Raw genomic sequence first — 14,226 nt, forward strand, 5'->3', positions numbered from 1 at the left:
CATACAGAATTGTAAACAGGACTAATTTATTGGTACTCTAAAATGAGTGAAGCTAGATGTTTGAAAAACATTTGAGTTGCACTTTTTGATCAATTAAATATGACTGGATACTTAGTTTTATGCCACCGGTAGGTTTCTAAGGGAGCATGTATTTTTTTCCTTTTTCTGAGTCTTGTCTCAGGAACAAGTCCGGCTACAACCTGGATGTACCTTGTGATCAAGGAATTCCTAAGTATCTTGTTGTAATGCCTTGCTCATTCATTCATCTTTAAATCAAATGTTAGGGATGGTATTGGGAAGGAGATTTCTCCCAGGTCATCCTTTCCTCTGAAATAAATAGCTATTACATGACTCTTCTTGCAATGGATGAGGGCCTGAATACAATGAAGGGACCAAAGGGGATGACCACAGACAAAGAAGTCAAGGACAAAATGTTTCTTGACATTTAAGTTTAAAATAGAAGAGGTAAAACCAAATGAAAAGGGGCTACACATAACAGGCAGGGGAGGCAGAGAAGTGAGAGCACATGAGGACTGATCGGGAGCATGGTGGATTAAAGACGGGGCGCACTCCTCCCGCTCCTATCGTGTTCCTCTTCTGACCCGGCTCTGTTACGCAGGGAGCCACAGCCAAGCCTTGCCACAAGATATGGGGTAATGACGGGCAGGAGTTGGGGACAGAGCCTGTCTGGGGACGATATAAGGGGCAGCAGGGAGTCACCTGCAGCCCCACCACCTCTGCTAGCACGTGGTGACATGGACCCTATCATGTTTTTTTTCACAGGAGTTTGACTAAAGCCTCATTTAAGTAATGGCAAGTGACATAGAAGCTGGCTCTGAGAAGTGGATGCAATGAAAATATAGCTGGCTATTGCGAGCCATGTTTTTCAAACATGGCCCTTTATGCAGGATATCCCCTTCAGTCCACAGGGGAAAATGCTAGGATTATTGTAAAAGCTTGATTACAACACATCGGCACAGCAGTTCCCAGAGCTCACTTTCAATTCTGCCCTTGTATGGTCTTCTACAGGACTGATACAAAGCACCCTGTGCGGCAACAGCAAGACCAAACCAGAAAAGTTACAAGGCACAGTTTAGCAGCTTTTGTTTCCGTCCCACTGCTCAGTCCTACATGAGGACATCTCTGCAGCTTTGGGAGTTTCAATCCTTAGTGCTTCTCTTCATATCCAAACCTGCTGCTCAGGTGTTTTGGCAAACCTGCATTCGAGATGGTGGGCCAGGATGCCAGCACGCCGTGTCCAGTGAAACAGCCATTGGCAGTGCTACGTTTATAGAAAGATTGGCTCTGATGCTGGGTGGGAAAAAGTCAGGGCCAGCAGGAGTTGTTGGGTTATCCCAGGAATCTGGCTGCAGACTCAGATCAGGACTCCACAGCGCATCTGGTGTGGCTGGGAACGCTTCCAGATCCTGCAGCCAACTGGCTTGGAGTGGCCTGTGTGACGCTAGTGACCTCTCCTAGCCTCCCAAGCGAGGTGGCTGTACGTAAAGCGCCTATTGGGGACAGTCCCAGGGGCGTGCAAACTGCCAGATGGCTCTCGGGAACAGTTCAGGCAAATGTTAGTTGGCACGGGTCAAAAGTGTGCCAAGGACCCTGTTAACAGCGCAGGAGGACAGACAGTCATGATCAGTGCCTGGGAGCACTCTGAAGCACTGTTTGCTTCGCTAGGCTGGCTGCAGCCACAGTCTGTCACTGTATGGTGCCCAGGAGGAGCTTCTTGGAAATCTACTGTGAGCCCCTGTACTGCTGAACACTCGAACAGTGGCTTCTTGTCCTCTTCCCACGTGTGGTGTACGTCCTGGTGGGCTTCAGCCATGCAGGATGATTTTTGGCTAGCAGTTCTGAGGTTGAGAAATTTGTTTGCCCCTTACAAATGTGATAAAAAAAACCCCTGTTTTGAGATTACTCAGAAGACAAAAGAGTCAAATGCCTAGTAGCTAGTGGCCTGGAATTGCTGCTCTAGCTCAGCCTATTTACACCACCCTGTGAAAGCAGCTGGCCTTATGGCTGGCTGAGCCAGGGACTGCACCCCAAAAAAATAGTTGCACACGGATTTTAAGAAACCTTATATCTCTATCCTTCTCCCAGCTGCTTATCAAGCTAGAAACGTGTCTGTGACTGAGAGGGGTGGTATGACGTTGTAGTAGTGCTCCATCTTTCAGTCACTCTTCTACCTAGTGCACCCCAGGACTCTAGTAGCTTGGGTGGTTAAGATGTGCAATAAAATGAGGAGACTGCAATGGTGAGTTTTGAGACATCTTTGCATATGTGTACAGACACCTGCATGGGTACACACAACCTTGATTTAAGCTGTGGGAAATGCCTCCTCACGGAGTTTGTGGGCACCTGTTGAGGTACTGGGTTTCCTAAGAAGGGTAATGCCTTCTGCAGGCTTCATTATCATGGGGTGTGATGTGGAAAACCACAGCTAAAGCTCCTGTCTTTTCATGAAAACAGTTCTCTTGGGAGGGTGTGATTTCATCAGTTGTTTTGTCATTTAACTGAAAATCAGAAATATTAACACAAGCATGAAAACGGAAAAATATTGTTTGAAGTTAACATTTCTGAAAAAAAAGGCAAACTGCCTGAACTGGAAGCTTTTCAGGACTCTGTGCCTTCAAAGTCTTGAACTCTATGTTTGGATTCAGAATCTAAAGATTAAGAATGGAAACTTCTCTTGAAATGTCAAATATTTGGAGAAGTAGGGAGAAGATGAAATATCCATTTGCTGACCTGTTCCAGCCAGGAAATTATTAAAAACATCCAAGATGATTTCTAGATAATCTTTCAGGTAAAACTCAGTGTCACTACTAGGTGCTCCAGTATTACTAAAATATATTAAAAATAAAATTTAAGTGAATTAGAAATTATTAGGAAATCTTAAACAAACTTCATTGATACTTGTTACTTGTAAAGTCAAATTAAGTTGCTTCAGTAAATTCCAATTTTGCAGGTTGTCCAGGGAGAAAATACAGGGTTTTTTTCCCTCTGTCAACTGCTGCCAGTGCTTTGGAAGATGGGCTATGCTGTATTCTGCCCCATTTCCCACTATTAAAGTACAAGTCCTGTTAAATTTTACAGGAATGAAAGCAGGTGATACAGTAAATAATGCTTGCTTTTAAATGGTCTTGATGACTGGTTTGGCATGGGCAATGAGATAGTACCCGATCTGTTCTTGATTTTTACTGTTTCTGTGTCTGACAATGCAGCAGTAAAAGCTGCTCATTAACAATGATGTCTAAACAAGAAATAAACAGGTAGTGAAGTTTCATCTGTAGTATTCACTGCAAAGGGTTGTATTACAATAGTCCCAGTAAAAGAATAGCAGAAGCTTTGCTTTTCCATCAGCAACACCAATTATGCTTTCCTTCTATATTTAGCAACATTCACAAATGGAGATCTGCAACTTACTGCTTGCTAGTAATAAAAAATCTGTGTTAATGTGTTCAGGGAAAAAATAAATTTATTGGTATGTATTGTTATGTCATTGACTGTTTTTCCAATCCCTTCTTATTCAAAAATAGTTAAATTATATGCCAATTCTGGTACATAAGGGATGTAATTAGAAATTGCTAGAGAAAAAAAGACACCTATTTAAACAAATACATACATTAAATGAAAATAGCTGGGACAGAAAACAAGCTGTTAATAAGGATACTTGAGAAACAAATCAATATACATATGTAAAAGTTTTTTTGACTATACAGGTATATTAAAAGGCTCCTTGGTTTAAAAGCAGAATGGAGGTATTGATGCTGTGGGAAACACAAAATCCAGAGACCATCCGCTTATAGTCAGTTCTAAAGAAATACATTTGCTCAAGCTGAGTAACAGGGAAGACAGCATTCAAGTGGCTTTCAGACCCTGCTGCCAAGATTTAAGTTGTGACACCTCAGTGATTGTGTGTTCCTCCCTTTCAACCATAGTACCTGTGAACTTATTTTTCTCTTCTTGTCTTAACAGAACTAAATGCCATTTGAATTGTTAGGACTAGTAATCGAGATAATTTGTTGAAGATATCTTTCTGCTGAACTTGGAGATCAAAACCACATCTCAAAATCAACATGTTCTGGTTACTTCCTTAAATCCTCCTGCCACAAAGGGAACTGGGGTCCTGTGCAATCACTGTCCAAGCTCTTACAGCTGAACTTACTTATTGATCAAAGTACCTGGTCACTGTTGTTGCCTATTGAACTACAAAGACTTTTATAAATGGGAGAAGATTTTAATAGTGTTTAACCTTTTTTTTTTCTTCAGTGGCAGAAATAAACATATTGTTATTTGTTTTGAGGCAGCAGTATAAGGGTTTTCTCATAGATTTTTGCGGTTGAATATGAAATTCATGAATTCTAGGTTTTTTTGGTTAATTTTTTTGTGCCTATTTCTCATTTTATAGTATTTCTTGGATAAAGTTTAAAGAAGACTGGTCTATTCTAGAAGTAGGTCAAACCTTAAGAAATTTATGAATATTTATCACTCAAATTTGTCAAGCCATTCTGCATGCCAGCAATATTACAACTTGGATAAGAAAGTGTAAGAAATTGTTGCTTTTTCCTGCAATGCATCAGTTCTTGTTCAACGTACCACAGGTCATTTAACATAGATTAATGTATCTATTAATACTGATACCTATAGTCAGCCTGGAACTAGATAATAAGGACAGCATATAATCCAGAAATACCTTTTTGTGCAAAAATTTGTGATGAATTTGCATTCCAAGTAAACATGGAAAACTTGTGCGTGCATATATATGCACCTGTGTATTGTGCATGTACACACACACACACACAGAGTTATATATGTATATTTATATAAAAATTATTTTAACGTAATCGTCTTCACATTGGTTAAGGCAGTTACTATGACTTGCCCCTTTACATGACTGCCTTTCTTGAGTAAAACCACAACAGGCAGAGATTTGAGTCCTGTCACCAGTTTTCAGTTTTTTGCATCTATACTAACCTAAAGCAAAGGGTTAATGAGGCTTTCAGAAATTTTGCCACCTGCATAGTTAAACATAATAAATACAAGAAGTTGCTGTCTTACAGGAATTGCCTTTGTGAAGGCTTTTAACCTCTTAATTACACTCTTGAAAAGACTCCTGCTATTTCAAAGGTTTCAAGAAATAATTCCTATTGTAAATCAGAAGCCAATGCAAGAACCACCTTGTGAACAGAAAATTCCTAGAGTATATGAAAGAAGAAATTGAATCTGTGCACCACTTTATCTGACAGGCACAACCCCGTTTAAGCAAACAAAAGAATAATAGTTTTCTTTTCCTAAAGAAGTCTCTCTTGCTGGTGATCGTCTTTCAGGTGATAGTAGCTTTTCTGTACAACTCCTATCATTCCATCTTGGGTCTGCTACACAGCTGTCTAAAGGTTTCCACTGACCACTCCTCCCTCTGTTTTAATTCTGTCACAAAATATCAGTCCTTTACATAGACTGCACAAACTATGTTTAGTTTACTTCTTCAACTTCTTCACCCAAGGAAAAAAATGTTTGCAACAAAGACTGAGTGAGACTGTCATTTTGTTTAGAAACTGTGCTGAAAATTCAACAGTCTCTTTCAGAGCAACAAAGGAACTCTTGTTTGCTTGGCTTATCGTGTTTTGGTCCAGCATGTGTATAGAGTGATGTGATCTCAGCAAGATTTTTTTTGTTTGTTTAGCAGAAAGAAAATCTAATATAGTCACTAGACCAACATTTTCTCATGGCTTTTTCAAAGATCAAAGGAAAGAACCGTAACCTCAAAAGCATATGGCTAAGATATTTCAGTCTGTGTCTGGTCAATAAAGAAAAAAGGTACTGACCAAATAACAATTAAAAGATAATTAATTCTTAGGGCTGTTTCACCTTTAGAAACCTTAATGAATGCTTTGTATATTAAGGAGGTAAATGTTGTTCAAGATGGACATAAAACCTGGGAGCTAATACAATGTAATGTGTGTCTGTGTAGTGGTAAGTTATACACAGATGACATAATTTTGCTGAAAATCAATTCATTACATTAATTCTGTTCTTCAGATTTTGGCTGAATTAAATATATGCAAAAGATGTTAACCTTCTGGTGGAACTTCTTGATATACAAAAAAGAAGAGGATATTCAACACAGTGCATTTCTCAACCAATACATCTTAACTTGGACATCTTGGTATAGGTGATCACTCGATTCCTGCCATTGTTAAGACTTTTACCAGTGACGCTGGTGATCAGTGCACACTACAGCAACATTTTTTGTGACAGCTATTTGAACTTCCAAATTTGGATCTTGGAACTTGTTAGGAAAATAGTTTTATTTCAAAGTAATTCTGTGAAAAAGATGGCCAACTAAAGCACAGAGAGTCAGCTGACATTTTTCTCTGTCCAAACAACCTGCCTGCCTATCTTCAATCATCTAGATATTTTATGCTGCACATTCAAAATCGGTAGATCCTTTAGAAAATTTAGTCATTTTTTTTGTATCAGGTTAGAATGGAATTCTACGGATAATTCAGAAACATACTCTATTTACTGCATGCTGCATTGAGACAGCAAGAGTGGCCTTGTGGTTGCAAACTCTGAACAGCATGTGCAGCAGAAGGAACTCATGATAATTGACTGAACAAGAACATGGCAGATAAATGTAGGTACAGTCAGGTGTCAAGTGAGGCACTTAGGGAAAAGGCAATTTAAACTTTACATGCCAAACTCTTGAGTAGCTACTAACATGCTAGAAAGAGATCCCACAGTTGTAATAAGCATGAAAATAACAGCTCAGTGTTGAGTACAGGTTAAAAATATTAAGCAAAACAAAGTTTGGGGAGTTAGTAGGAAAGCGAACAAAAAAGCTTCCATATTTCCCCTCTATAAATCCATGGTGTGCCAATGCTTTAAACATGTTGTGCAGGTCTGCCCCCTCCTCGACTCATCTCAAATCAAATATATGGGAACTGAAAAGAAGTTCGGTAAGAGTGACAAGGATGACCAGAGGAAAGGAATAGCTCCCACATGAGAAACAGTCCTAACAGCCTACGTCTGATAAACATGACTAATGGAGGTGCAACAGAGGTTATGAATCTGGTGTTCAACAATACGGAACTACTGTTTCCACTTTCTTCTGATGCTGCACTTATGGGACATCAAATGCGATGAGAAGTTCCAAGTAAATAACAGGAGGTACTTCACCATGCTACACAGGGCTAGCTGATCAGCAGATACGCTGGCACAAAAAATTCTGAGTTTTACACTGCGTCAAAAAGCAGTTATACAAACTCATAGAACACCACTCCTTAAGAGGTATTAAATTCAAAGAAGCCGCAATAGGCTCAGTGAGTCCCTGAGTGCAAACCTCCAGCAGCTGTGACAGTTTACCAAAGCAATATTATTATATTCTTTGCCTTCTAGTTTTCCTTTGGCATCTGCTGTTGAAGACTGTATACTGGGCTAGGTCAGCTTTCAGCGCAACCTCGTACAACCATCCTTATGTATGGGGCAGAAGCACATCAAAATAATTTATTCGTACCACAAAGCAGCCAATCCTCACTCCTGGTCTAGCAGTTCTGGCAGGAGTTCTGTTAAAACTGAGGCTTGTGGACTGAGTCAGCACAGCACAGTCAAGAACTATAAATACGGAGACCTGCCTGAAGCACAGAATATAATTAAGCATCCCCTAGTACACTTTGTTTCATGAGTTAATAGTGTTTTCCATACTGCTTAAACAGAAAAAAATTACACCAAATGAAAAAAACCAAGGGAGTCATTTGGGATTCTTTCTTTTCCCTGGTAAAGAATCTTAACAAGAAACCATGGGAAAGACCAGTGCTCAAGGGACTATATTCTTCTTGACAGACAGAAAGCATTGCAGGGCAAGGAGTGTCTTCTCAGACGGTGAACCAGTTTATAACACTGCAAAGAAGCTGCTGGTGTCATGAAACTACTGGAATGAAATCAGTCACTTTTGATGTTTAATTGAGAGTACAATTCTCTTGGAAAGCAGCTCAAAGAGAGTTAAAAGAAAATGTTGATTCAGCACATTATTAAATGATATTAACAGGTAATTAATAGGTAATCATACATTATTGTTCATGCAAGGTTACAAGTTGTTTTATCAAGTATACTTACAGAGACTGCAGGCTGCGCAAGTTCTGGAGTGCTTCAGTAGGAACCTGGCGTAGCTGGTTATTCTGCAGCATCCTACATTTTGGGTAGCACAAAACCCAGAATCAACTCAATAAAGATAATTTCCTTCTATTGTAAATTTTCTTCCAAGCTTACCTCCTTTGTACTGGTTCTACTTCGAGATTACAAAGGAAAGTACACAAATACTCCACCCCTGTCAAATGCCAGTTCTCTTCAAAGTAAACAAATACTTACAGCATATTAGCTTTGTGAACAGCTACACATCAGCTTTGAGCAGGATTTTCAAAGCAGCTGAGGAAGTCAAAAGAATAAATCCGATTTGCTCTCAATAGGGCTTGAGCCCCTAATTGCCTCCAGTGATTCTGAAATTGTCATCCTCGTGTACTGATTTTGTTTTCCTTCTGAAGTGCTTCACTTTCTTATTCTGATAAAGCTGAGAAGGACTGACTTTTCAAATCCTTACTCAGCAAAATGCTACTATGGCAAACAGAATTTTTACCTGTATAAGGAGTTTATGATTTGGTTTGAATAAATTTTTCTATGTAAAAACTGCTGAATTTTTCCCAATGAAATCAGTTTTCTCAAACGGATAGTTGATAGCAATGACCTGACAAATATCTTTTCTGAAATATCACATCATTTAGCTTGCAAACACTCAAAAATCACTTTTGATTCCAAAAGAATCTTTTCCTCCCTTTGAATATGGTTTCATTCATACTGCCTCATATCCTCGTTTGGACCAACTCCTGCATATATAAAAGGATTCTCTGCGGACAAAACTGAAGCAGTACATGCTGCCTTCAAAATAAGGCATACTTGATGGGACACTGTAAATCATTTTTGGCAGGCCTAAATCTCCTTAGGCCAACATGAGCTACAGCTGGCCAACTTAAGAGTAGATGGAGTGGGAAGCTCTTCATACTTCTTTTCCCACTTACGTATTTTTTCAGTAGAGCTTTGTATACTCTTACAGTAGCATCTGGCTTGGTTTGATGCTGCCTAGGAGGTTGGCGTTCTTGCCAGTAATGCAGCTTCTGTGAACTTTACATAGGCAAAGACACCCTCTAGTATAAATACCGTGAGATGTGGCCTGCTAATAATTTTATTAACTATATGTACTGTTTTACTACTCCAAATAATACAAGGTTTTGTCATATTTTTTATAATTTATCTTATAGTAATTACATCACAAAGAACAAGATATAAAATATGAACTCAATTTTAAATTACATGGTGTTTTACAATAATGTTTTTTCCCTCTGGCTCTCAAGAAAAGAAAAAGGTAATCTGCCCCAGTTTTGTGTGATCACGAAAAGTTCACTAAGTTTTTTAGACTTGAAATCAGAACTTTTGAGACAAAGAAACTATTAACTGAACCAATTTTTACCTTTGATATCGTACAGAGACATCTACTTGATGAGCAAGTTGTTTTTAGAATGGCATTAATGTTTTCCAACCTTTGTGTTTAGGGTACTTTCTATACGAAAAAACAAAGATTTAATGATGTTCATATGTATCTTCAATTGAATTGTTCAAAATGAGCTGATCAAAATATGTAATTTACTTGATCAAAACTTCACTGGTTAATTACTTCCCTGGAGCATTTAGGAAATCAGAAATATATCAAACAACACACAGTTTACTTACAGCACTTTAAGACTGAAAAGGCCAGCAAATGCTCCCTTAGGAATGTATGTCAAGCCATTTCCTGCAAGACGTCTGTAAAGTTTGAAAAAGGAAAAGAAAAAGAGTGAATACTTTTTCTCTTCATGTGGAATTAATTTGGTTGTTAAAAAGTGCAACACAGTTACATTTGAGCGACTGATGCCAGAGGCAGTAGTTTAATAGCCTTGTTTTGTCATTAATACACTTTTAAAAGAAAGAAAAAACTAAAAAAAAAAGAAAAAAAAAAAAAGAGAAGTCCTTAACTGTACAGTTGATTTACTGACAGCTGGACTGCACTGCAGAGGCAAAATGTGATTTCATTGCAAATTGACCTTATGGTTTAGAATGCACGTTGAATTCTTCATATTGTTCTTTTTAAGGATTAATCATCGGCAACTAAAATACAGATATACTGACAACAATTAGCATCACTGGATTTAAAGGCATGCACTTTCAGAATTGTCCATGTGTGATATCTGTGAATATTTAACTCATTTGCACTATCAAAATACATCCACATATTAATGACCACAGTCTACTTTAAAATAACTACACATAAAATTGCTGTACTGGTGGAATCATAGTTTTCCCTGTGTAATAGGCTGGCATAATGGGTATTTGCTAAAATATATGAGGCTTTCCCCCCTAATTCTATTGCACCTTCCTTCTCAGAATGCCTGAAAGTATTTTACAAACCTAGGTAAGTACAACAAATACTTCTGGTAAAGCATGTGGCTCTCGAGAGAAAAAGACTGCATTCTGTCAGGTTTGTGTTTAGGAAAGAGGCCATGTATTTGATGTGAAATAATGGTATTTCCATGTTCTCCATCAGTGCAACTCCAGAGCATCTTGCATCTAGCCTCTTGACATCTCAGTTCAGCATGAATGTACCCTAGATGGAAAATGGACTGGTAGCGGTCAGATTCGCAGCCAAGTTACTCTGTGACACTAGAGCCCCAGTGTCTCCTCTTAGCTGGCAACAAATGCGGGTTGATAAGATGTAACCCTCTTTGCAGACCACATTAAGCCAGGGGGAATTGGTATTTCTCATCAGCTAAGATACTGCACACCAAAACTGTAGACAGTTGTGATAGACCAGCTGATGTGATAACAGAGTTGACATTTCATTTGGCCTCTGGCCCCTTAGGAAAGACCACAGGACTAGATCCGGAAAATGCCTTAGGTGTCAAGCTGCCAGAGAGGAATCTACAGCACTGAAGTTAGCACCAGTTGCCAATACTGTTCATGGAAAAGGCCAAGTGCTTATGACTGCAGTCCCAAAGATCCAGCACTGACTGACCCTTAAACACTGTCTTCCTAAGGAGTTTAGCTGCCCCAGGCTACCTACAGGGTCCTGTGCACACCTTCTCTTTAGATACCTCTTTCATACAAAAAGTAAAAATAAAAATTGGGCCGTAAAGAAAGAAAACATTATTCTAGATCCCAGCTCCAAAGACTTTTCAGACATTTTCAATTTGTGGAAAAGGCTCCTCCCTGTACACACACACACCTGCTGAATGACGTGACCTGTAACTCCGAGCAAGTGGCTCATCCTCTTTCCATTCGACGAATTTAAATGTGCTCTGCAGAGGCGCTCAGCTTCAGACGGAGCTGCCGAGCTAGTCTCTCACTCTGAAATACACTGGAGTCTGATGTCCAGACATCTGAGAATCAGGCATATGCACCCAAATTCCTGCAGGCAGATGAGTGAGTCAAACCTGCCTCACTCTTGCTCCAAGGTGAGGCAGTCACAGGGTAAGCCTATTTTTTTTTTCAGATGTGTGAAATTCTCAGTTATTAAATATGTCTTGTACAACACCTTAGACAGATGAAACCATGTTCATCTTCTTTTTGGTAGACATAGCTTCTGCATTTACTTCTCACGAGTTTTTCAAACCTCAGGTCGCTCTTGAAGTTCTGGTTTGACTATTTTTCAGTTTGGAAAGAGCTTGCACCAATTTTGCAGATGGTGGTTAATACTATATTATATGATACTCCTCTCCTTATGGAGCAGAAGATCTTGCTCACCATGTATAGTGCTACGTATTTCAGTAGAGGGCTACATCAAATGTATCACAAATGCCAAAATACACGTACATCCATGTAGTTCTCTCACCAAGCAAACTGACAATGACAGAAAAGGTAGACAGACATCTGGCAAGAACTATTTTCTATGTAATGATGTTGTCTGACCTTCAGGTACCATATTAAATTCTTCCACATGACACCTTTTTCATGATTTTCTGTGGAACTAACTTCAGGCAAACCACCTATCTTTTCCCAACACGCTCCATGAGACCACTTCTGACCACTGGCACAACAGTAGCATCTTCTCAGCCCTTTGGAATTCCCCAGCATTATGGTATTTGGTAAAAATCAGCAAAAATGATTCATTTGGATCATCTAATTGTTTCAATATTCTTGGATGAAAGTTAGCACAACAGTTCTTTAAGGCATGCTGCAAAGCTCATTAAGTTTGGCTTATTTGTTCCTGACCATTTTTAATGCCTTCCTTGCAGGTTTTTCCTGCTATTACTGTGTTTCTATTCTCAGTCTTGGCATAGGGGAAAATGAATCCCCTTGTTGACACTACAGTACCTATCAAGTATCTATCAGGGCTTACTCTTCTCCACTTCAGGGATTTTGTTTTCCATTACTCTAAATTATTTGAGGAAAGCTGCCCAGTTATTTTACTGAACCTTGGATGGACTTTGGGAAGTGATTTTAGTCAGGATGGGTAAATGTTGCTTTCCCTGAACAGACGAGGATGGACATACTATCTGTCTCTACAGTTCAGTATTTAGTTAATCATTTCTGAAAGCAGGAATGGACTAGCTTGTTTATAGCACTTACATAACCAAATGGCTGGCTTCTATTGTTTGAACAACTTTGACTTTCAATTTTTAAGTTATTTCTTTGAATTCCAGCATTTCTGACATTATTTTAGAAATATCTCATTAGGCACATTCAGGCTCAAATGTATCACCTCTCTTTAATGAAAAAAGTAATCAAGAGGACACAGTGTTACTGACTTTGGACCATATTTTTTGAGGTACATTATTCTAGAACTAGATTTTACTTATGCTGCTTCATATAATCTTGCAAATTCATGGAGGCTGGAAAAGTTTATGGTGAAGTGTTACCACATGCTTCCCTCAGTACCGGCTTCCTGCCACTGTTGGAGTCAGGATACTGGGATACTTTTGACTTAAACATAGGTTAAGTTTTTATACTACTGCATGTTTCCTTCTAAAAGATGTAAAATAAATGAGCTGAAAAGAAAGTATGTTGCCTCCATCCTTTCAAACGGCAGTTATTTATAAAATATCTTTCAACGCAGTCCAGCCCAGCTAGCAATCTCTGCGCACTGCCTTGAATAGCTGCAGTGCTGCAGGTCAAGTTCATGGTCTACGGTCGTATCTGAGAGAAGACATGTCTATGCTCTCCCTTGACTGTTCCCCATCTGTTTACCCTTTTGGTGTATTCTGACCTCTTCTGCAGTGTCAAGAGTTTTGAGAAATGGTGGTGACCAGGTCAGGAGAACATTCCCAAAGACAATACAAATAATGAGGCGCTCACAGAAGGCTCTCAAAATGATCAGAAACTTTTTTTCTTGCAATTGTTGCTTGTGTCTGAAAAGAAAAACTTCATTCCTCAGCAAGAAGCAAATAAACATGAAGTTGTGACTGAGCACAGTCAACTTTTCCTTTATGTTTCTAGTACAATGTTTTTTCTTTGCCAGCTCAAAACTGCTTTGTGTGTGGATGTTTTCCGCACCAGGACAAGCCTTGCCTGGTACCAAGTGTCTCCTCATTACCTGCTGGGATGGCCGGGTGAACTTGAAACACTAAAAAGTCTTCTCTCTGCAGTTAACAAGCTGTGGCATTTAATAAAAGAAAGCAACTCTCCACTGACTGTGGAAAGAACCCGTGTCAAATCTAACCCAGCTACTCCTCATTGTCTGCAGTACGATAGGGGTTGTGACTGTGTTTCTTCTTTGCCCGAGTAAGATCTAGTTGAGCAAATGCTGAATAAGCACCTGTAAAGTGTATTTCAAAATCTAGTAGTATCAAAGCTATAGGAAGGACATGAAAGGAAGGCAACAGTCTCCTTGGGAAAAAGCATACGTTTACATTAATTAATATTCATGCTGTGTTCTAACAGAATTAGCACAGTGGAAATTTCTGGAACAACATACTGATCATATCTTGCAAGGTGCTGAAGTGTAGGAGAATAGATGGGCTGATCTTGGTGTGGCTCAACATATGACAGGAATAAGCAGTGTGAAAGTAGTCAAACTCCGCCATTAAGAAGTGAAAATCCAGTGAAATCTGTTGTAATTCTATTTCAGAACAGATACAGTTAGGTAGAAGTTCATTACACTCAAATTCGTGATAAATATATCAGACTTAGTATCATGCC

The 14,226-nt window shown here is 39.1% G+C and overlaps 1 protein-coding gene across 3 annotated transcripts in view; it reads right to left on the minus strand.

Annotated features, from left to right (window-relative positions):
• LGR5 (leucine rich repeat containing G protein-coupled receptor 5) overlaps positions 1 to 14,226 on the minus strand; it is a 93,185-nt gene that overhangs the window by 31,411 nt on the left and 47,548 nt on the right. For all 3 annotated transcript variants that reach the window (XM_037389393.1, XM_037389392.1, XM_037389391.1), the window contains exons 3-4: positions 9,787 to 9,858; positions 8,122 to 8,193 (exon numbers count right to left, since the gene is read on the minus strand). In XM_037389393.1, coding sequence (XP_037245290.1) covers positions 8,122 to 8,193; positions 9,787 to 9,858 — 144 coding nt within the window. The remainder of the gene's footprint in view (positions 1 to 8,121; positions 8,194 to 9,786; positions 9,859 to 14,226) is intronic.

The sequence above is a fragment of the Falco rusticolus genome, chromosome 5 (genome assembly GCF_015220075.1).
Source record: "Falco rusticolus isolate bFalRus1 chromosome 5, bFalRus1.pri, whole genome shotgun sequence".
Taxonomy (NCBI): domain Eukaryota; kingdom Metazoa; phylum Chordata; class Aves; order Falconiformes; family Falconidae; genus Falco; species Falco rusticolus.